The sequence below is a fragment of the Apostichopus japonicus genome, chromosome 4 (genome assembly GCF_037975245.1).
Source record: "Apostichopus japonicus isolate 1M-3 chromosome 4, ASM3797524v1, whole genome shotgun sequence".
In the NCBI taxonomy this organism is placed as follows: domain Eukaryota; kingdom Metazoa; phylum Echinodermata; class Holothuroidea; order Aspidochirotida; family Stichopodidae; genus Apostichopus; species Apostichopus japonicus.
Genome location: NC_092564.1, coordinates 7907901 through 7930767, shown reverse-complemented (window position 1 = coordinate 7930767; position 22867 = coordinate 7907901). Strand labels below are relative to the sequence as shown.

The following is a 22867-nucleotide window of genomic DNA, read 5'->3' as shown; positions in this document are numbered from 1 at the left end:
GTCAGACAAAGCATGAAGGTCAAAGTACTGTGGGATGTCTGTGAATGTGATCTGCGATACTGAAAATGTCAGTAACGTCAGAAAATGATGAGTGAAATTTTAGAATGTTCCAGAGGTATTCCTGGAAATACATTACATTTTTCAAGGCATTGTGAAGGCATATAGATTAAGCCACGCCAAAGATCTAATTCCATGTTATACATGGAGATATTCTTTTCAAAGTTATCCCAGATTTATGTAAGAAAATGTTGTGCATCCATTCAACTGAAAATGTTTAAGTGCAGTACAAAACCATAATGACAGTTTTTTTTTATCTGCCTGTAAATTGTTTCCTCACCATTGACCTCATTCCAGCACTCCCTCCACCCCCCCCCCCCTCTCACTCCCACCCTTTCCAACTTTCCTCATACTCTAAAAATTCTTCTAAATTTTGGAAATGAAAATATATAATTCATTGTTTTTTTATACAAATATCTGGATAAACATCAAGACAAGGAACACACTTTGTACACAAATGAAGTTTAGTTAAACCATGGAGTCTGTTTTACCTCCATGGTTCAACAAGCAAAAAAATACAAAAACACAACAAAACATTGGAATACTGTCTCTTGTTATTGGTAATTGATTAACTTGTTTTATCATTGATCTTTTTGAAGACAATTTCACATTGAAAACTGATTCTTTATGACATCATTGCTATGATAACACTGCCAAAGCATGAACTAGCTGTCCCTGCCATACACAAAACGTTGTTGCGCTGGAGGCAATTAATGAATTTATAGCTAAATGAGAAATTTTTCACCTGCATAATCAAAATGACACTTCTGAGAAAAACAGACGACAAGAAAGTAGAAGATATTCACAGGTTTTTATTCCCCAGCCAATGTAATATTCATGAGTTAATTCTCTGCCACTGAAGCTATCCGGTGCAACCAGAGTTCAAGTTAATACAGGCAGGACGACGGTGGCTGTTATGAAATAATAACAGTGGTTGTAGGTTTCTGGCTATTCACACATGACTCATCAAGAGGTGTAGTAATTCAATTCATTCTACAAATTTGGAGAAGACAAATTACCCATTGAGAGGAGCTAAATGAACTAGCTCAAATATTATTTCTATATTTGCCAGGGTATTGCCTGATCAAACACCCGCTGAGTGACATGGTTAACGGAGCGTGGTTTGACTCACCATGGAGCAGAGAGTGCTAACCTATTGGAAGGGTGGAATGTTTAAAGCAGTCACTAATACCGTAAGAAGCAGTGGATTATGTGAAGGAGAACGATAATGAATGTTCCTCTGGCTTGATAAAATGTATTGAAAGAAAACAATTGAATTAGAACAGACTGCAGTTCTCCCATCTACAGACCTAGTTAATATTAACACTTAAAGATATATTTACATTCCTGCTGAATTCTCTAATTTATGCAGAATGTCATGAACTTACTTACCTGATGTTTTTTTAAATTACCATGACACCTTAATTCTTATTTGCATGACCTGACTTTGTAGACCATGTTGTTCCCCTTATAACAGCATTAGAACTAAAATAATGTGTGCACCTTCACTGTTATACCTGGAAAGCTTACATTGCGTCAGTTATTTCATAATAAAGACAAGCTTATAAGTCATGTTTTCAAAACGTGAAATACTGACAATAAGTCACTTATTTCTCAAATGTTTGATGTGTCATTGGACGGACACCCTTCAACCATGTCTTGCTTTCATGATAGTTCAAATCATAATTTATTACATTATTAAGAACAAAATGCTGACTGTATTCAACCACTTATCATACAGCCACTTGTTGGCAGATCAAACCACTCATCAGTATAGCCAGGCATAGTGTACACATAATATGAATGGGAGCTTACTTAAAGTGCCAATACCATACACTGTGAGAGTCTCTAGTGTTTAATCTCAGCCATTCCACGATAAAATGCAAATAATACAAAACCAATGGCTCAAGCCTTATGTACATTGCTTCTGAGGCTTGCTTTGCAGTTAAATACAGTTTAATACATTTTGCTTCTCCCCATGATTTGTCAGACCAGCAATAATAGTTTAGGTCAATGACATAAATTTTATATGACTCTTTTAACACCTTGTACTGAATTTTCTAGGTCAGTTTCAAATTGCAAGTGTTCAGCTAGAAAATGTGCTTTTGCAAATATATATGACAGTGTCAACCTAGCATTGCATCCCGAACCTTATTACATATACTGTATACATAGAACTTTTTCATCACAAGTGCTAAGCTATTCACCTGCTGGATCTCCAGGTGTTAGTAAATTCTCACCGAGGCCAACCTCATTTCCAAAATGTGGGGAATTTTAGCACCTTTGATTCATTTTTCTTGTTTGCCATCACTGATGCTCAGTAAATAATAATACTAGATGCAAAAATAACAATAAAACCAAACATGTACAGTATGCGATATACTGATACTGAATATTTGCTGCATTTTCATGAGAAATGATCCAGATTTAACCAATTGATGCAAACACCCCTTTTAATGTATATTATTCCTACTGCAATTGATATTAAATAACTAACAGCACCACACATTGCTCAATGTTTAATATGGAAATTTCATCTCACATGAACATGTATCTCTTAAAACATATATATTTGGTGAACATATTTTAACATTCCCTGTACTGTACACTACTGTACATTCCAATTTAACAGTTTAAATTTAAGTCATGTCGAATGGTCCATTACCTTTTCTTATTGCTATGTTCCATTAAATTAATAAACAATAATAACCTTGCATTTCAATAAAAACCTACCTCTTTGTAACCATGGTAACCCAAGCTTTATTTTTTAAGTTGGAAACACTTGATATTTTTGTCGGTCATTGCAGCTACTGTTAAGAAAATGCTTCACGATATATAATATGCAGGATAAAGGATTGAGAAGGAAGGCACTGAAATTCCTAATAGCTCTTTTCAGTGATTATTATGTGTTGCACAGTGTCATTCATAGTAGCATGCTGTCATCTTTGCCAGGACCACCCACTGACTATATCAACAGATGGGAGGGTTGATTGTTTATTAATTAAGTTAAATTAAGTTAGTTACTACTAAACATGAATATGCAGCCTTGCCGCATAAATCAGTTCACAGGATAAACTAACAGTTGTTTACAGTCTTACCATGTATGTGACTGAAGACCTGCGTAGCCTACTGAATGTAGTAGTAACATTAGGCTTATGTATGACCCTATAGTATTCACCCGGTTGGGTTTTAGGTGGAATGCATCATGAACGGGCACCGACCGAAATTAGCAAAAGGGGACCCAGGAGCAAATTTTTGGATCGTTCTTATCACCATTTCAAATTAAGTTCCCAATGAAGCTGTGACTTTAAGGTACAGTATTTTTACAGTACTTACAATAAATTGCACTTTATGGAGTGAAATTGTCAAAACAGAGACTCCCTTTATGGGCTTCCTTGACATATAAATATTAAATATATTTGTACATACTGCTTGACTTTGATGCTTTTATTGAACTGAATACAGTCAGGATGTGCTGAAGTTTTAAAATCTTTTTATAAAATATTAATTTTTTTTTACATTTATAAGTAATCTATTCCCATCCACTACAAAGCAGGAAACCTTTCCATGGTACATTTACCTAATAATAATATATTCATAGATTGACTCCTTCAATCAGGTTACAATTCGTATCTGAAGGAATAATGATGCTGATGTATACCATAAATTCATGTCGAGGGTCCGTAGGGCATCAATAGTTACCTTTTTGAATGAATAATGATGAGGACTACTGTATGAATCATCTTGATAAACGAACTAACAGCTTTTATTTTAAAGTTCAAGACAAAAAGTGCGGTCCTTGTAAAGTATTAAAGGAAGCAACTTCATGTTTGGCAGAGACATTGGAGTTTAACAGAGTTATCAAAGTCGATCAATAACTTCCAATCTGCAGTGCTAATGATAACAGGAAGGCAGGAAGGAGAAGATTTGGCTTTGGTGTTTGAAGATTCAACTCAGATGTTATGTTCATGATGGCACATCATGAAGATCACATGACATGATCACAAGACTAAAGTTTCTCCAGTTTAATATTTAGCCCAGCCAAGCTAACATGTGGTTTATAGATGGATCTGACATTCAAACAAGTCTTCTTCACTAGACATCAATGTAGTTTGTGCTCAAAACAAATTACAATTGGAAATTTGTCCGGAAATTGTCATGTGACCAGTGGCATAACCAGCGGAGGGGGCAGGGGAGCGGGAGCCCCCAGTCAAATTCTTGCCCTCCCTACCCCCAAATTACATTGGTGGACCAGATGAAAAAGTCATGCATGTGACTGACCATTTAACAATAATTCATAATAGTGCTGGAGAAATCCATCATCACAGACAGAAGATGGGAGATGTAAAACAACAGGTTAAACTCCCAGAATTAATGAGTTCATGAAAAAAATATTATTCCTGTCAGGGGAGGGTTGAAGCAGAAGGGGAGGAGGGGGAGAGGGGGGACGAGAGGCAGGGGAGAATCAGAGGATGGGAGTATGGGAGGATGGGAGGAGGGAAGAAGAAAGGGGAGAGAGGAAACATTATCCAGACCGAAATAACCCAGTGTCTCAGAATAATGGACCTGTGTAATTATTGAATTACCTTTCAGAAAGGCTGTGACACCAGCAGTCCAGCACCAAGGTAATAAATAACTAGTGACCACAGACTTACCCAATAATAGATTACATAATCTCGCAGAGTTAACATCATCACACCATGCAATAATTCCTACCATACAGAACACTATATCCCATAGCACAATACTGCATATTTTCAAAAAGCTACTGAGGCATATTCCAAAACTTACTGGTTTGGATATTTACGAGTGACGAGCTTACCTGTCTCCTCACAACCTTAGCACCTCATTCTACCGTGCCTATAAAGTCCTGGTAAAATAATAACACTGTGCGCCCTCTATGACCGAACCCCCCCCTCGGTCACTCCTCACTACTCATGAGACCACTCCTTAAAAGTGGCCTCACGGTCACCGAAATAGGGGTGGCCAGAATCCTCTGGCCACCCCCAAGGACTCCCGTCGACTAAACTTCTCAAAGGTGAGCCCTTAACAAAAGGCACTGATGCCTTCCTAGCAGGGAGAGTGTAATCCTCCCCGCCGCAGCGGGTAAGGGGGGGGACACTCTCCTGAGCCCTGCAGGCGAAACTACCCCTTCTTCCTAACAAGGAGCCTCATCCTGTAAAGGCCCAACACTTGCTAACCCTAAGACAACTTAGGTGAGTACGCCTATGAAAAACACAGGGTGCAAAGTTACCCTCACCGATAGACCTGGCCGGTGACTCTTAGTAGTTGTTGGCTCTGTCTATCTGGTGTTGTGCTTGGAGTCGTGAGCCTAGTCGAACGACTGCTCCCCCGTCCGGCTGTGTCCCACCCCCTCGGGGGAGGGAGGCGGGAATGGAGACAGGTAAGCTCGTCACTCGTAAATATCCAAACCAGTAAGTTTTGGAATATTTACTTCGCTCCTCGCTTACCTGTCTCCTCACAACCTTAGCACCGAGTGGCACTGCCCGATGGTGGGAGGCCCGAGGGGTGGGACCAAGTACCAACCGGACCTCGCATCACCGCGCTACCAAAAGCTGCCTCGGCGTGTAGAGTGTCAGGTAAGTAACAGGCGACGGACGTAGTTGGTGTTTTCCACGCTGCCACCTTGAGGATGTCCTGTATCGGGATACCGGCAGAGAGAGCTGTGGAAGCCGAGGCCCCACTGATGTTGTGATCTCTTGGCCGGGTATCCCCCCATCATGAACGGGCGGATCATCTCTACTAGCCATCGGGATAGGGTATCCTTGGCGGCTGCTGTTTAAGGTGGACGTGGCAGGATGAAAAGGGAGGTTGTTTGTCTCAATTTCTCTGTCCTGTTTAAGTACCACTTCAGTGCCCTGACTGGGCACCATCGCTTGTCCTCAGCCACTGATGAAAGGGTTTTGATTTCCGGAAAGAAAATGTCCCCGGGCAAGAAAGTCAAGGCCCGGTTCTTGGCAATAAGGGACGGGTCTGGAACCGTCCTCGCCCCATGGCCCTCGAATCTGATGTGGTTCTGTTTGGTTGTTAGGGCTTGGAGGTAACTCCTTCACGCTGACGCTACCGCAATGACGAAGAGTGGTTTCTTTGTAAGAGCAGCCAGGGAAGCGTTCCCCGTTGATTCGTACAGCGGCCCTGCCAGGGCATGCAGCACTGCTGAGAGCCCCGCAGAGGGGGCTAACTGTCTGACTCGTGGACGGCGATTAGCCATGCCTTTGGTGAGCTGGTCAATGTCTGGGCTAATGCCCAGCGTGGAGCCGTCTGGAAAACCAGACGTCCCCGTCTGGGGCCTGCGTGTGGGACCTGCGGCCTGGGACCCGGGGTCCGGAGGGAGCCACTAGGATGAGTTTACCCTTGGAGCTGCGAATCTTCCTCAGTATCTGGCTGATCATGCCAAAGGGGGGGAAGAATTTAAACCTCTGGTCCGCCTCAAGGCAGGGACCTGGCGCTATGTGGGAGGCTGCAGGTGGGACCGCCTGTTACAAAAGATGGGCAGCCCATTGTTGCCCTTTGTCGTAAGCAGGTCTATCAGAGGTATGCCGAACATGTGGAAAAACCTACCGCGTGTTCCTTGCGAAGGGTTTACTCGTCGGGGTCGAGTTGTCCCCTGGGCAGAGCATCGGCCCTCACACTCTCCTTTCTGGCTATATGGGAGACCCATAGGGCCGTGCCAGATTCTGCAGCTGTGGTGAGGGTCTCCCATGCCAGACGGCACAATCTCTCTGTTCTGGAGTCCTGAGAGCGAGGGGGAAGTACATGAAACCTGGTTATCTTTGCAAATAGAGTGTTGGGGCCGATCCTTTGCCCTGCTGACGCCACTGTGGTGCAGGAAAGTGGTTTCTCTGTATATGCTGCTAAAGAAGTCAAGGACCGTGGCCTGTATGATGACCTTGTTAGCGCCTGCAGTACAGCAGCACTCGCGGTACTGCTTGCAGTACCACAGTACCGCTGATGACCCCTTTAGTTATCAGCCAGTTGCAATCAGAAAACCTCTGAAGAAAAGTAATGCCTTGATGATGTAGACCTAAGCTGTACCCTGTAGGGAGGTTTAATGGAGGTTCTTTCCATGAAAAATAATATTAATAATAATATTGAGGGTTGAACTGCGCCGGCCTATCTATCGATAACAAAGCCAGAGGCGCTAGCAATATTACCCTGGTCAACAATAACCTGTTAAACTGAGAGAAATCCCTCCTGGATGGAAAGGCGCAGTGGAGATAAAGTGCCTTGCCCAAGGAAACAACAGAATGATCTGGCCAGGACTAAAACCTGCAAGCCTTAGATCACCAGTACACTGCCTACACCGCTTGACCACAGTGCTATCCAAAAATTGAGTACTGAATGGATAGTTTGCTTCATCAGTCTTAATCAATGCTACAGCTGCTATGTGGCTTTTACAACTACAGTATATGTATGTATTTGTGTATGTAATTTAGATCATCCTGCAAGTAGGAACTTGTGAAGAAGCCTCATTGGCTTATCAAAGCCGCAAGCTGACCAAAGTCAGTCTCGTACATTCATATTTTAATGTCCATGACTATGAATTGTCAACAGCTCTGTAACTGGACAACATACATTAATCTTGGGGTGACTTGAACCGGGGACCTTTTGATTGGAAGGCACCGGGTTTAACCACTGAGCTAACTAAGCTACAGCCCTACTCACCAGGAACAAACTCCCAACAGGGGATGTGTAGGGTGGGTTTGTAGAAATTCCCCCTCATAAATCCTGGCTGTTGAACGGTATGCAGGGAGTTACTCAGCAAACACAAAGGCGTTACTAAATGTTTAGTCTTTTGCTATGATAGCGTTATTAGAGGTGTAAGAAATATGTTACCGAAACCCTTTAGGGGCTATTATTTCAAAACAATTTCCGTTAAGACATTAATATAACATTAATATAACGTAATATCTCATAGACATCTTATGTCAACGTTTTATCAACACCACATTTAACGTAATAACCACGTATTGAATGTTATGATAACGTACCCGTTACTTCTCAAATCTCTTCCTGTCGAGATGTGTCCATTTCGTAGTGCAGTAAAGGTTTCCAGCTTCCTATTGAAACCACCTAGCGCCTAGGCTAGTCAAAACTAGGCCATCAGGTGCTACGAAATGCAACTCTGCTTAAGATGTCGGAACATCGAACATTGCTCATGAAGCGCATGCTGTATGTTCGGAGCGTGTTAGCGCTTGTAACTTGCTGGGGTTGTATCCTACCCCTTTTTCAACTTACTAACGCGTTTGTCTTGGTACTTCACCAAAGAAATAGGAAGAAAGGCTTATTCCATAGGATCGCTCACGTAGTCGATAGCTCGTTGCAGTAAAAGTTGAGCTTACACGTGTCAAGCCAGGTGGCTGCTTGGCCCCCCCCCCCTCCTCTCTTAACAAATGTGCCACGTTGTACCTTTTTTTCTGGCAGTTTGCCAAGGATCTATGAGCGTTATGTTTCCTGGCACTTTGCCAAGTCTCGAGAAAGTTCTCTTCCTAGCAGTTTGCCAAGGTTTTAAAGTAAACGGAATACTGTACGTCATGAGAACCGATTTGAGACCCCTCAGTTTTACGCATTTTGACATGTTCTGGAAGTGGGTTCACCAGTGTTTTAAACGACAGTGTTTTTAAACACAAGTAAGATTTTAACCTAGGCAAATGGCGATGAATTATGATTAGAGAGGAGTATAATTAGCGAGGAGAATATGACCCATGAGTGTCTGCAGGTACTCGATAAATAAACACACATTTGGGATGTGTAGTGGTAGCGGTGTTTTTCCGCAAATGATTCGAACCTGTCGTCGCCGCTCAAGCTGCTAGTTCCGGGGGGGGGACACTCCCCCTATTCTGGGAAGCGGGAGTAACCGTCCTCTGTAACCCCGAAATCTAGGGGTCGACCTCGTCGTCTAGGCCGGACAGGTTGCTCGACGCTCTGCAAACCAGGTCGTCCTTGCCGGGGAACAAATCAGGTTCCATTCTTTGGTCTGGGATTGATCGTGGTGTCGCGGCCGGGCTGGCCGTGGGTTGCGATCGCTCCTCGGCACCGATGTCTGTGTTCGGTGTCTGGGGATAAGTATTTCTCCCTTTGCCGTGGGAACCTGGCTCGGGGCTGGTTCTCTTTTCGGATTGGGCGCTTGCCCCTGCTACCCCGTTCTGGGGGCCCGGCATTGGTAATCTCGTCGGTTCCCGGCCTCAGGACCGGCCGCGGCTCCGGTTAGGGGGTCTGCGGGCCAGGTTTCTGCACCTGCTACCCCGTTCTGGGGGGCCTAGCAGTTGTTAATCTCGTTGTAAATGTTGTAGTTGTAAATGTTATTGTAAATGTCGCAGTTGTAAATGTTGTTACTCTCGTAGGCTCCCAGTTTTGGATCCCGTTTGGAGATCTGCGGACCGGGCTACTGCCCCTGCGCCCCCGTTCTCGTCGGGCCCGGGCCCTCCGGAGTCAATCTCTGAGGACCCAGCAGTCGATTGTATAGCTCTGGTTCCCGGCTCCGGGGGCGGTCTCGGATCTGGAGTGAAACCTCGGTTCTGCCTTCCCTTCGAGTCTCGCCGGACCCGGGGTCTCGCCGGGCCCGGGGCCTCGCCGGACCCAGGCTCCCGGAGCCCGTCTCTGTGTGCGTACCACGCCGGGTACCACCACGCCGGTACTCCTCGACCCGGACATTCTGTCCTTTCCGGTGGGATTTTTTTTTTTTTTTTTTCCTCGCCGGACCCGGGCTCCCCGGAGCCTGCTATGGGACCGGCTCCGTTTCAGCGACCCCTCGGTCGTACTCTCTCTCTCGGACCCGAGCTCTCCGTGGCCTGTAGCCCGCGCTCCATGGGTCTCTCTTGCTGCGACCCGGACTGAGACGTTGCCTCTAGCCCGGCCGAGCCGTGCCTCTTCTCAAGAGGTCTTTTCTTGGCGGGAGCCTTGCTCCTGCCCTTCCCTCTGGCCGTAATCAACCGGACGTCGCCGGGACCGTTAGGGGTACTCTTTGCTGCGACCCGGACTGAGACGTTGCCTCTAGCCCGGCCGAGCCGTGCCTCTTCTCAAGAGGTCTTTTCTTGGCAGGAGCCTTGCTCCTGCCCTTCCCTCTGGCCGTAATCAACCGGACGTCGCCGGGACCGTTAGGGGTACTCTTTCTCTCTCTCTCCACCTCTCCTTCGGCCCTCTCCTGGCCACTTTCCTCCACCTCTCTCACCACTTCTCCCTCCTCCTCTCTCTCTCTCTCTTGTCTCTCCTATATCTTTTTCTGGGGCAGCGATGGCCTAAGGAATCAAGTCCAGCCTGCCCTAAAGCTTGCTTCTTAGACTCGTAAGCCACTGGTCTATCTAGTGCCACTGGGCTGGCGAAAAATTTATGCAGACCAGGCATGGGTCCCGTCTGGTGTAGGTTCTACACTTAGGACACAAATCGTGTTCGACCCAGGTTCTGCCTGGCCGAAACATCGAAAAGTTTAAAAAAAAAAACTTCAGCTGGTTACGAGACAAACTAAAACGCTCGAATTAAGGAAAGACTAACTCTTAAGCTTACGGGAATATGCAAACTAACAAGAGAGCGGGAAAGAACGGGAGGTATATAACGGTGAGTAGAGGTACGTAGCGTAACCTAGCAACGGCAAAATACAAAAAAAAACGCTACGAAGTGGCCTAACAAAATCAACACAAGCTGAAAAAGAACATGAGAGAGCGAAATATAGAAGAAGAAATCGTGAATAGAAATACAATGTAGACATGCTATGAACATGAAAATACAACGACACGCCTATAGCGTGGGGAAGGGAAATTGGCGGGAAACCTAGGCAGTTCGCGGAACTGCTACCCCCGCAAAAAACCTAAGGGCGGAAACGCACTAGGAATAAAAACAGTCCCCAAAACCCTCCCTTTCAACAAAAAAGGATACTTATCGGGCTGGAAAGGACTGCAATACTCCTAAGAATCCGAGGAAAGAAACTTCCAAAGATCGCTAAAGAAAACCAAGACGAAATCCAAGGGAAATATATCCACAAGAAATTCACGTGAAGACACTTTTAATGGTAGAATGAGTAATGAGGAGTGACCGAGGGGGGGGTTCGGTCATAGAGGGCGCACAGTGTTATTATTTTACCAGGACTTTATAGGCACGGTAGAATGAGGTGCTAAGGTTGTGAGGAGACAGGTAAGCGAGGAGCGAAGTAAATTGAAAATTCTGTAAATCTACCACCTAAACTGAATAAACCTCTTTTGAAGATAAGAGGACAGACCAGCCACTCATTTGCAGCCACAGAAAGCTGTCTCCAAGAGATTCTATAAATTTGAAATTGATATTCTTGGAGTTAAGTGAATCTGGCCATGAGGGAGCAAGCAGTACTGAGTATTTTCTGTTCTGTAACACATGGACAGAGAATTGCAGAGATTCAGGACTGTCTATCTGCTTAGAACAAGCAATAAAATTGGAAGCTTCACCAACCTCAGATGGACCAAAGTGGTCCATAATTTGCAACTTTAGATAATCAGAAGGTGATTGCAATAACCAAAGCATAGTTGATGAAGATTTTTGAGAAACAGGAAACTGATAGTAACATCATTTTTATATTTATCTGGATAAAAACTTCTCTTCAAAATTAATCAAATATTTTGCAGACATTACAATCGTGATGGCCATAATTTGCAACCAAAGGACTTCTTTCTCTATCGTATTTCTGCGATGAAAAATGTAGCCGGTTCAATCCTGATTATTCTTGGTGACTGAAATTATCGCAAAGTGCAAAACTGAAGTCTCAAGAATTCACTGATCTAACTCATAGCTTCATTAACATTTTCTATTGGGGTGGAATATACAAAGTTAGGGGGAAATGATCATTTTTATCTCGATAAAGTGTGATGCAGTATGAACTATAAGGTCATTACACCAGTCATACATCCCAAAACTTACTGGTTTGATGAGCTTACCTGTCTTCCCACAACCTTAGCACTCTTGTTCAACCATGCCTAGAATGAACTGGTCACCGTTCAACACTGTGCACCCTCTATGACCAGTCCCTGCGGTCAATGTCGGTCATTCTACCATCCAAAGTGCTATCATTGTACGTCTTTTGACTGGATTAATTTCTACGTAATTCGTTCGTAACGGTGACCAAGGATTCTAGTTTTTTAATCCTTTGGATACTAAAGTAGTTTTACCAGTCGTTCGCAGCCTGATAAGTATCCTATTTTGCATAGGGAGGGGTTTTGGGGTCTGTTTTGGGGATCGGTTAAAATTGTCAAACACATCAATTTTTTTTACATTTTTGGGTGTTTTGACTGAATTTTGGAAAATATCACAACTATAGTAAATAGCCAGGTCTTAACAATTGTCTGTACTTGTTCAAGTCACTTCATCATACCTTTAAATAATTAAACAGTTTGGCTAATGAACATCTAGTGCATAAAATATAATGAACAGTTCTCCCTTAATGTTAAACTGATCTCTCTGTTCTTTAATTTATTGCTGGTAGAAATACCATCTAACTCTGACAGGCAATGGTTATGAACACTACTTTTCTTCCCCAAAAAATTATACAAATAGAGCATCATGAACTTTTCTACTGCACACTACTACAGGTTTCAAATTTGCATCATAAATTTGACTACGTACTTTAGATAGCTACAGAGTATGGTTAACAAAAGGTTTAAAGTACACAGTACCTACAGTATTTACTATGTAAATGCAACCGCACAGTACATGTTTATTCTTCAATAGAGATACTGGTGATTTGGTACGAGTTTATTACGTTTATGAATGAAGCTATATATACACTTGCCATCGTTTAATGTCCCAGAACATAGGCAGGCAATCCAGCACATGTATGTAATATTAATTAACGGCTTACAAATAAAGTGCACTAAAATTATATTGATTAGCAACGTCTGCGATTGGCTTGTCAAACATCTGATTCACTGTGATATCATGTACAATGTGCTTGGCACATGCTGGATATGACTAATGAAGAAATATCGTATGTGTCATACATAATATGTTAAGATCAGAATTCTGAGATTTAGCACTGCGCCCTCGACGGTCTTGCTATGATATATATATATATATATATACCAGATACATTTATTCCTGACTCCCTGAGGATGAACTCACCAGCACACACTGGACACGTCTCCGTTGAGAACATACAACTGTAACATCTTGCGTGGCCGCAGGCATCCGTCAGTTTCCTCTTCCGGCTCTTGTCATAGGGCTGTTGACATGATGGACAAATGTGTGGGGAGGTGTCCATTGTATCAGGCTATAGCAGCGAACACTATGTTAACATCTTCCATCTAAAACAATAAAAATAAATAAACAACACTCAAGTTGAGATTACATCACAGTCAGAGATAAAAACAACAACATAAATATTTTCATTAAAGGTTACTAAACTAAACGGTACTAAAATTTGATAAAGGCTTGCATAGTGTTATGCAAACTATTTTCTCCTCCCCCTTCCCCCTTCCCCTCCACAAATCAAATATATACACACATCCACCTCATCCCAACTATTCATTTGTAAAAGTCCTTGAAAAAAGATAGCTTTATCAAGTTTAGAGGGAAGACATTTATATTGAGCAGAAAAAAAATCTTTTTCTGAAAGGACAATATACCATTGAGCATTTTATAACACAAGCCATTTTATCATTATTTCAAAGTTGAAAAGTAATAATTAGAGCCCTGTTACCCACACACAAATCTACTGATTAAAGAGAGTATGTGTCACTCTGTTCCTATTAATTCTTCATTTTATACACAGCAAACAGTATACTGTAGTACACACACTACACTGCTACAGGCAACAGCTTTGCCACTGATTATTGACAACAAGTAAACTTCTTGGTTTCCTTTGTTAGTTCTTCTTATGACTAAGTACAAACAATAACCTAGAGGTTAGTAAAAACAAAACATCGATCTTTTTCGTAAATCCTCTGTTTTGTCTGTTCGTCTGTCTGTCTGTGTCTATGAACTATCCTTGAGGCCATGCCCCTCAAACTGTTATGATAACTACACATCAACTTAATATCCCCCTGATAGGTACAAAATAGGATTTTCTGTGGCTAACACCTCATAGAATAGAGTCATGGCCACTGTGTCAAAACAAATATGTTCTACTCCCCAGTATAAAAGAAACTTCTTATCCCAAAAACCATGATATAACTCCTACTTTCTAAAGCTGTCTGTGACCAAATGGGCTTGAACAAAGGAACCAGATCACCAAATGTATTTGATTGGGGTTCAAAGCTGTTAGAATGACAGGAACTGTTAGCACAGTAGGTGTTTCAATGGCAGTGGAAATGGGTTCCAAATATCTTTAATAGGGACTTAAAAACTTAGGTATCAAATTCAGTGTAACAGTTTGGTTGGCTCTGAATTTCTGTCTCTTATAACATTTAAAAACTGTTTTAAAACTGCTATGTAGCTTTGCAGTTGTCCAGCAACTAGCCCATTTTGTATAGCATTTTGCTTAGTGATAACAAGTCAAAATATTCCTTGCTTTAAAAGAGAAACAGTATTTGCCCGGAGTGAAAGTTGAAAGAGAAACTATTAAATACTGATCACTTATTGTCACTCACTCACTACTAACACCTCTCTTGCTGTCAGCACTACACAATTGTACAGTTAACAGTTGCAGCACTTCACCAGCAGGCCTGAATTTATGGCAATAAACTTGGACAACAGAACCCATCACAAAGATGAGATAGGTAGACTCAAGTTGTACTTAAATGACACATTGCTATGCTTATACTAGTAAAACTATAACATTCTCTTGCAATGGATATACACTTATACAGTAGCCAGTTGAAACAGTCATTCATAATTAACAAACAAATTTCCTGTAATTTTATGAATGCCCTGATCAAAAACACCTCAAAATTAAATTAAATAAAAACTTAATCACAAAGACAGAAAAGAAATAGTGAGGGGATTACTTGATGTGGATGGAGATTGGAAAAACATTTTACTAAATCATGTACTCTATACTGTGTGTATACAAAATATATGTGTGATGACGTCCTAATGGTGATTAAATATTAGATTGTTTTGACCTTGTCTGAACAATTATGATGTTTATTCTTCAACAAGTTCCTAACAGAATTTATCCCTGCAAGAGTAATAGTCAATGTATATATCTGCAACAACTACTATGAATATACCATAACATTAACTATGTACACATTAATGAATGACACTATAAACTAAGAGAAACTTCCTCTGAAGCTTGAATATTTGACAAACTAAATAAAATTAACATTTGCTTCCAAGGACTGGTTAATGTTATTTACTAAAGACTATCGTTTTCTCAGCTATACCTCCAAATATCCTTTTGCACATTGACTAAATCATATCAATATATGTGTTGGTATTCATAATGTTGCATGCAATTTTGTCAGTGCCATTTTCAAATTTCTAAATTACAGAGTAGCATCTGAGGCCCCCTACTCCTACCTCAACTGATCTCTCATAACAGATGTGCAATTAGAAAAAGTAATCAATGTGGACAAGTCGAGATGATGTAATATATACAAGACAACCTTGCCACCGAAATTCATTTTGAGTATTGAGCTAAAGCTCTTATGGTAATCACTGTTGGAGAAACAAATACCGATCCCAGGATGATGAGTCGTCCAGTTCGAACTGTATATGTATGCGAAAAGTGATTCAGCCAATATGCAATCTCAAGGCAAATGTGGTCACAATGCTGATGAAACTAGATACATGCTACCATAATTACTACACCTTAACAATTATAAGAGGATTTCATATTTAATATTGAATATCATTTTCCTTTGTTCTGTCTTTCCTTTTGTCTCCTAGAGCTTGTTTCCACTTCATTATCTGTTTCTTATACTTGGACAACAATCATTCTTTTGTACTTTTATTTTGTTTCATATAATTTACACAGCACTCCTTTGCTCTTGTTGAATTTTTGTTTCTTGCTTGAAATTTTTTGCACAAATCTTCTTGTCAAACTACATGAACACTTGAGAAAGGGGGAAAAAAAGACTCTTACACTCTCCTTTTGTTAGTTTTTTATAGCATTTTCTGTGAAAGGGATACGTACTATTGAAAACTCCATTCCCTTCACTCGTCTTTAGTCTTCATTAAAATATTACTTAAACTTGAGAAGAACACATTGCTGTTTATCGAACTTGACTATCTTTCCATCTTGCTTATTTATACCTCTGATCGATGAGAAGTGAAGGTAGAGATAATAAAACTGAGGAAGACAAGATGCTGTAATACACAGCTCTATAACTTCTTTCTTGTGAGTGGCTTGATTCATAAACCTACAGAGTGCTCATGCTGTTGCTGCTACATAGCTTTCTGTATTTAATCCAGATGTGCTCCTTCGATGATCATTGACGTAAACTCTGCAACACTTTATTAAACCTACCTCAAGATTAAAGCAGTAGTAGATTAAAGTAGTAGTAGATATAAACTAGGTAGATTAAGTAGTAGTAGATTAAAGTAGTAGTAGATAAAATTAGTAGTAGATTAAAGTAGTAGTAGTAGATTAAAGTAGTAGTAGATATAAGTAGTAGGTAGATTAAGAAGTAGTAGATTAAAGTAGTAGTAGATAAAATTAGTAGTAGATTAAAGTAGTAGTAGATTAAAGATGAAAGTAGTAGTAGATATAAGTAGTAGTAGTAGTAGATTAAAGCAAGATTAAAGCAATAGTTGAGGTATTAAACCAATCTTTTGCAATGTAACAAGCCCTAGTAACACAAACATCAACAAGGGAGGAGGAGAGAGGACATGGTAGTACGCAATACACATTTCCCCAAAAATGATTGGTTCCCACTCTCCCCCCAACGAATTCTGCCATGTTCAAACAGGCAGGAATTTCACAACTTTTGTACTACTACTGAGTATAATTGACTTATATCTAAATCCAAAAGTCTGCTGATATGAAGCTGATATAAGTTTTGAAAATTCTTCAGGGTGATTTTCACGCTTGACCCCTGCAGCCGCAATATGTCGGGCCTGGACCCCACGCAGGTATGGCTTCGTGCTCACACTGGTTGTGCCAACAGCATTCTGTGCCCCCTGCTCTCATTTTGCTGTGCCCCCCCCTCCTCACCCCCTCAAATATCTGGTGATCCCATTGCCTACTGACAAACTAATAAAGATTTTATGCTCAGTTGAGTTCATCCTTTTACTGCCCACAATCCTCAAGTTTCACATCTCGTAGATAATTAACACATATTAGGGATAGGAACAAGGAGTAGGAGGGAGGGGGTGGGGGGTGGGAGGAGTGGGTCAGTGGGAAAGGAAGGAGTATGTTTCTGCCTCTCACTCTAGAATGCACTCCACAGCCAGTGCTAAGTTATTAAGCTGAAAAAATAATGAATGCATTAGCATTGCATGCGAAATCAATTTTTCTATTCACATTCCTCACAATACATCTAATTCTTTGTTTTTTGTTGAGATTGCAACAAACATTTCAAAATTTCAAGGAAACATCAAATTAGTACAATTCAGAAAAAGCAAAAATTTGGATATAAAACAGTTAACATTTTCAATGTCCCATCTGGGCCACCGTAGCATCAATGAATCTGAAATTCTTCTGGTGAAGATACCAGAGCCCACTTACTTTTTGATAGCTTCCTATGTCAATACATATTCAGTGGATTTGTCTTTGAATTGCTCTACCGGTATATATATCTTTAACGGAGGTACTAGTCCAGCATGTGTAAATGATCATTAAAGGATTTATAAGACATTGCGTGTGAAAAGGAAGATATTTGAAAGCAATATAAATGCTTAAATACTTCATAAATATTATTTTATTTACTCTGATGGGAATCTTTCTCTTCAAACAATGTACAAGTTTATGCTTCTGCATGATTTGAAACCTGAGTACATGACGATACAGCAGGAAAGATAACCTTCCACATTTTCATCTATTTTTTGGCCATTAGCTTTCTCATAAATTTGCATAAAATGCATCTTTTTTTTTCTTTCTTTTTTGGCAGCAACAAAGATAAAGATAGTAACCCCTGACACACTTAGTTTTGCAGTAATATTTACGCTACTGTAGTTCTGTGCTATCGTTGCACAAAAGTGGCGAAACACATTCAAAGTACTCATGTGGAACTCCTGAAACTCAGGCTGAAAGTTACATTTGGCTTCAAATTTCCCACCATCTGTTGTTTTGTCATACTTCACCCTTAAAGGAAAAGCATACTGTACATGAAACATATCTTTTTTTAGTACTCAGCATTATGATATAACTATAGAATAATTAGAATTTGCAAAAATTGTCAAAATAAAGATAATTTATGTTAACTGTTGGACAAAAAAAGTTTTATACAATGTTGAATTTACACAGTAAAACAGGGAATAATTATCTGGTATCATACAGCCAAATGATATGCAAAAAATTGTCCAATCACTTGTTTTAATTAACAGGAAGCATAGTATTTAGCTAAGAGGCAAAATTCCAAGCCTGAATACTAAAGTAGTCCCTGACTGTAAATGAAGAGGAACCCAAATGGTCTTTTTCTTTAGTAAGACCAGATGAGGTATATCCCATATAACATCGCTTGAGGAATTTTTAAAATGTTACTAACTTACTATACCCAACCCTTCACAAAATATATACAAAAGCTTTAACAAAGGTCTAGTTAATATATTAATTTCTACAGATCATTTCATAAAATAGCAAAAATTAAATATTCTAATTATATTGGTAAAAATACAATTTAGGTAATAAAAAGGTCCCCCTACATCTCCTATAAAATGTCATATTTACCTACCAATGAGGCAACAACCCATCAATTATTTTATTATTAGTGAAGTTAATTTGGTTTATTGTCCCATAACATGTGATAACAATTTTAATCTAGAAACTAGAGAGCTTTGTATTGATGTAATCCCAAAACTTAGGCTTCAATACCTTGTAATGGTATTTACTGCTATGTACTGCCAACAGTGGTGGTATTATAGACTCAGACCATTTGGAAAGCACAAAACGTACTAAATTTCTTTAGCATTGTGAAATATTTTGGTCTACTGCTTCAGGAGAATTTTGTGCAGAGCATTTCTTATGTAATGACCTTGGAATAAAGCTACAGTGAATGGGCGATTCCAGACAAGATTAGCTACCTACCCCAATAACTAAAGGCCTAGCAGTTGCTGAGCTCCATAGACTATATTTAACGTATATGAGAGTATCTAGTGTGTGGGAAGAAACCTTGATGGTGGAAACGATAAGATTGACATGTTCCTCCCCCATTGAGGGCTGTTTTACAAAAGACTTTTCTGAGTCACTAAAAACAAAACTTGTGGTTCATTCAAGATCACTTATACAGACCAGTGATTACAAAAAGGATTGGTACACCATAGGAAATCAATCCATCAGTACTGTTTGTGGTACTTCTTTACAACTGCTACAAAGCAGTGAAAGCACTCTTGTTTACTAAGATCAAATTACTGACGCTTCCTAACCCTGTGTTCACCTGCACTTTGTTTTCATTCTCCAGACACTGATAAACTCTTGATTGAAAGATGATGGATTGCAAACTGTGAGTATTCTGTTACTAACAGCTGTTAGCAATTAATCATGATGGCTACTTGGTGTTGTATAACAGCAATAGTGGTACTATGACAGATGAATATCTAACTTGTTACCATGGACAACATACAGTGACAGCTTGCCAAAACTGCAGGAACATTTATACCACATTTAACACCACTATATGCACTGCTAAATTCTCAGCTTATTTAAACTTTGCTGGTATTTTATGCAATGCAGAGTAATAGGTAATTCTTCTCTGTCTTACTGTATCAGTCATTTAGCATATTTCTCTGTTAACTAGTTATATACATTACAGAAACATTGAGATAAATTCACTCGCTTAAAGATTTAAATACCAGCCATATAGCACTCCAGTGTGAAGACTCCAGAAGAAACCCTCCACACTGTCTGCTTAGACTCTAACTGTACATACAATACAGTAACTCCACACAGTAACTCATGGTATCTCCAACATAACAATTCAATAAAACAATAACTTATGAGAGGTATTCTCTTAAAGAAGCATGAATACTCAAACAAAAGCCAATGACAACGTGTGGACAGTTTATATCTCCAGATATCAACTGAAAACATTCAGGTTATGGTTTCCTTTATGAATGTTGTATAGTTGAAAATATACAACAACAAAAAAAAACAATAAAAAAACAGAACAAATATCATGAACCATAACCGCTCACAAAATGGAAAAACCAAATGTAATATGTTGCTTTAAATATCATTATCTGTTTATCCTGACCTTTTCTCTGCTTTCCCAATCTCTCTCAGTCAATGGGCACACTGAACCGCAACCAAATGCATCACATTCCAATTTAAAAATCTCCACCGAAATAAACCTATGGGCTCTTGTTGCTGCCAGCCTCCTCCGCAATTCTGAAACTGTCAACACCCAAAGCTTTGATTCTTGTCGGCTAAGAGCTAATTGGAAGAGATTACCCAGAGGGCATTGCAACAAACAGTCATTGCTTCATAAAGGTTTATTACCCAAGGATCTTTCAATTCTTTATTTACACTTACTCCGAGATGAGGATGGACAAATACATACAGCATATTAATATCTGACAAGGAATGCGCATAAACTTTACACCAGCGTGGAATCTATTTCGAGCATCTTTCTGGTAAAATTAAAACCTAATCTTAAAGAAACTCTGGCTATTAGAAATGATCCCATTTCAGTCATAGGGAGAGGGGTACTACTTCCTGGCAAGGGAAGAGGCTGTGGGAACTGAAAATGCCTTCAGGTATATAATGACAACGACTAAACAGGTTCTTAGGCAAATAACACATTTCTAGATATGGAGCATCTTCTCTCATTAACCTAATTCATAAACATTTGAAAGTTTAAGGCAGGCCTGTATATCATAGAATGCCCAGGGTATTAAAGATGTCCCATGGTCTCATGTTGCTACTAGTGAGCTATACACTTGATCACAACCCCAAACCAATCAGGCAGTGAACAGAGTAATTATTAATAAAACACAGAAGTGACCTAAAAAGGGTTATGCTTTGCTCACAATTAATTGGGAGAACACTTAAATAGGGTAAAAAAAAGCTAGGCCTCAAGCACTGAAATTTGTTTCAAACGAACTGCTTGATCTTAAAAAAAAAATGGATAAATTGCACAATTCCACGACTTTAATCTCAATCTGTGGCTTGATATAAATACATTCGTTACAAAAGTAACAGTAGTCTAGAACTTTAATATTTGCTGCGCACAACAAAAGAACTGTCAAGCGCTCCCGCACTTTCATAAGTTTCCATGGTTACTATGGCAGAAATGTAACTAGACAAAGACAATGCTAAGACCTTTGGAAAAGTTGACCAGCTTGCTGATGTTATTGCTGGAAATAAAATGGCAGTTGACAAACACGATTACATCTCTTGTTTTGAAAGCCAGCAAATGTCCTTATTAAAATATCAACAAAAGCAAAGTTCTATTATATAGAGCATACACGTTTACAGACAAAATCTATGTATAAAGCTAAAAATTCCAGGGATGAAATAGTTCAATTTGAGTCAGATGATTTCTTTTCGCATGCCTACACACACAGTACTACACATTGTTCATGACAAATATTTGATAGAGGTACAAATGACATCATTTTTCACAAGAAAAATATGTAAGCCGAATTAGACATCTTTACAGTAACTCAATTGACTGGGGAAAAAAGAAGAAAAAATAGTAATATTTTAATCACTGGTTATTAGTTACGTAAACATAAAGTTTACACACTGTTTCCTAATTTAAATACCTACATTATGACACATATCTTAAACCTCAAATCTAATACATTTTAATTTGCTTTGTGATAAGAGATAATGTAAAGGTGTAATTCACACAGTGTGCATGTTCTCCTCCTTGTCACATGACATCACTCTGGTCATAGCCAGAGAACCCCATGGAAACCAAACATGACTACACCCTTGACAACATGACCCAGGCTATGTCAGCCTCAGCTTCATTACGCCAAGACAGCATGTGATCACATAGTCATGATGATGGTATGCCTAACTGTATGATCTCAACATAGATCTACACTAGACAAGATCTATTCTTAGCCTACCATGCTATTCCTGTATATATCTACATCAAGTAGTATTGTGGGCTAAATATATACATATATGTCTATACAGTCAATTGAAACTGCATCTCCCTCAAAGCATCAAGCCACTAGGTGCCTTGGCTTGCTGCTTCAAGCAATTGGAGAGTTGGAAGGAACTGTATGAGCTGTGCAGTACTTGAGAAGATGGTAGGAATGCAAGAGAAACCACAGACATGGCTTCACATGACTGCACAAGACGGAACTACCTATTACACTGAATCAGCATTCAGCAAGAGAGAGAGCTAAACAGAATAGAACTCTGTTTTCTATTACTGTAGATCCATCTACGCTCAATAGCTACTCTTGGTTACAGAATGCTTCGAAACCTCTCAACCATGTCACTTCTAGTTACCATTACTGAGACAAGCTTCCTTTAGAATACCTCCACCGCCTGAATAGTGTGGAATGTAGCATATACTTAGAAAATAATTTATCCAGTATCGCTTCGCAAAGTGCTAAGCTAAAATGTTCCAATGTCTATACATGGCCAGAGATGTACAGTATAAGAAGCATTTTTTTTTTTAACATAGGAACCAAAGTATTTTGAAAGAAGTTCAAGAGTTTTCAAAGCTGCTATGCATAGGTAGAACACTAAATTATTCCCTGTGACTGGTCTGGACAAATAGGTACATTCCTTTATACTTATCCAGCTGCAACATTTATTAATCTCAAT

At 40.0% G+C, this 22867-nt stretch overlaps 1 protein-coding gene across 5 annotated transcripts in view; it reads right to left on the bottom strand.

The window, feature by feature from the left end:
* The window catches only part of LOC139966335 (protein TANC1-like), a 75401-nt gene that overhangs the window by 44377 nt on the left and 8157 nt on the right, over window positions 1-22867 (bottom strand). For 4 of the 5 annotated variants that reach the window (XM_071969224.1, XM_071969227.1, XM_071969226.1 and 1 more), the window contains exon 2: window positions 13159-13340. In XM_071969224.1, coding sequence (XP_071825325.1) covers window positions 13159-13297 — 139 coding nt within the window. In that variant the 5' untranslated portion in view covers window positions 13298-13340. Of the gene's footprint in view, window positions 1-13158; window positions 13341-20330; window positions 20903-22867 lie in introns of those variants that run through there. The other variant, XM_071969225.1, reaches the window with a different exon arrangement.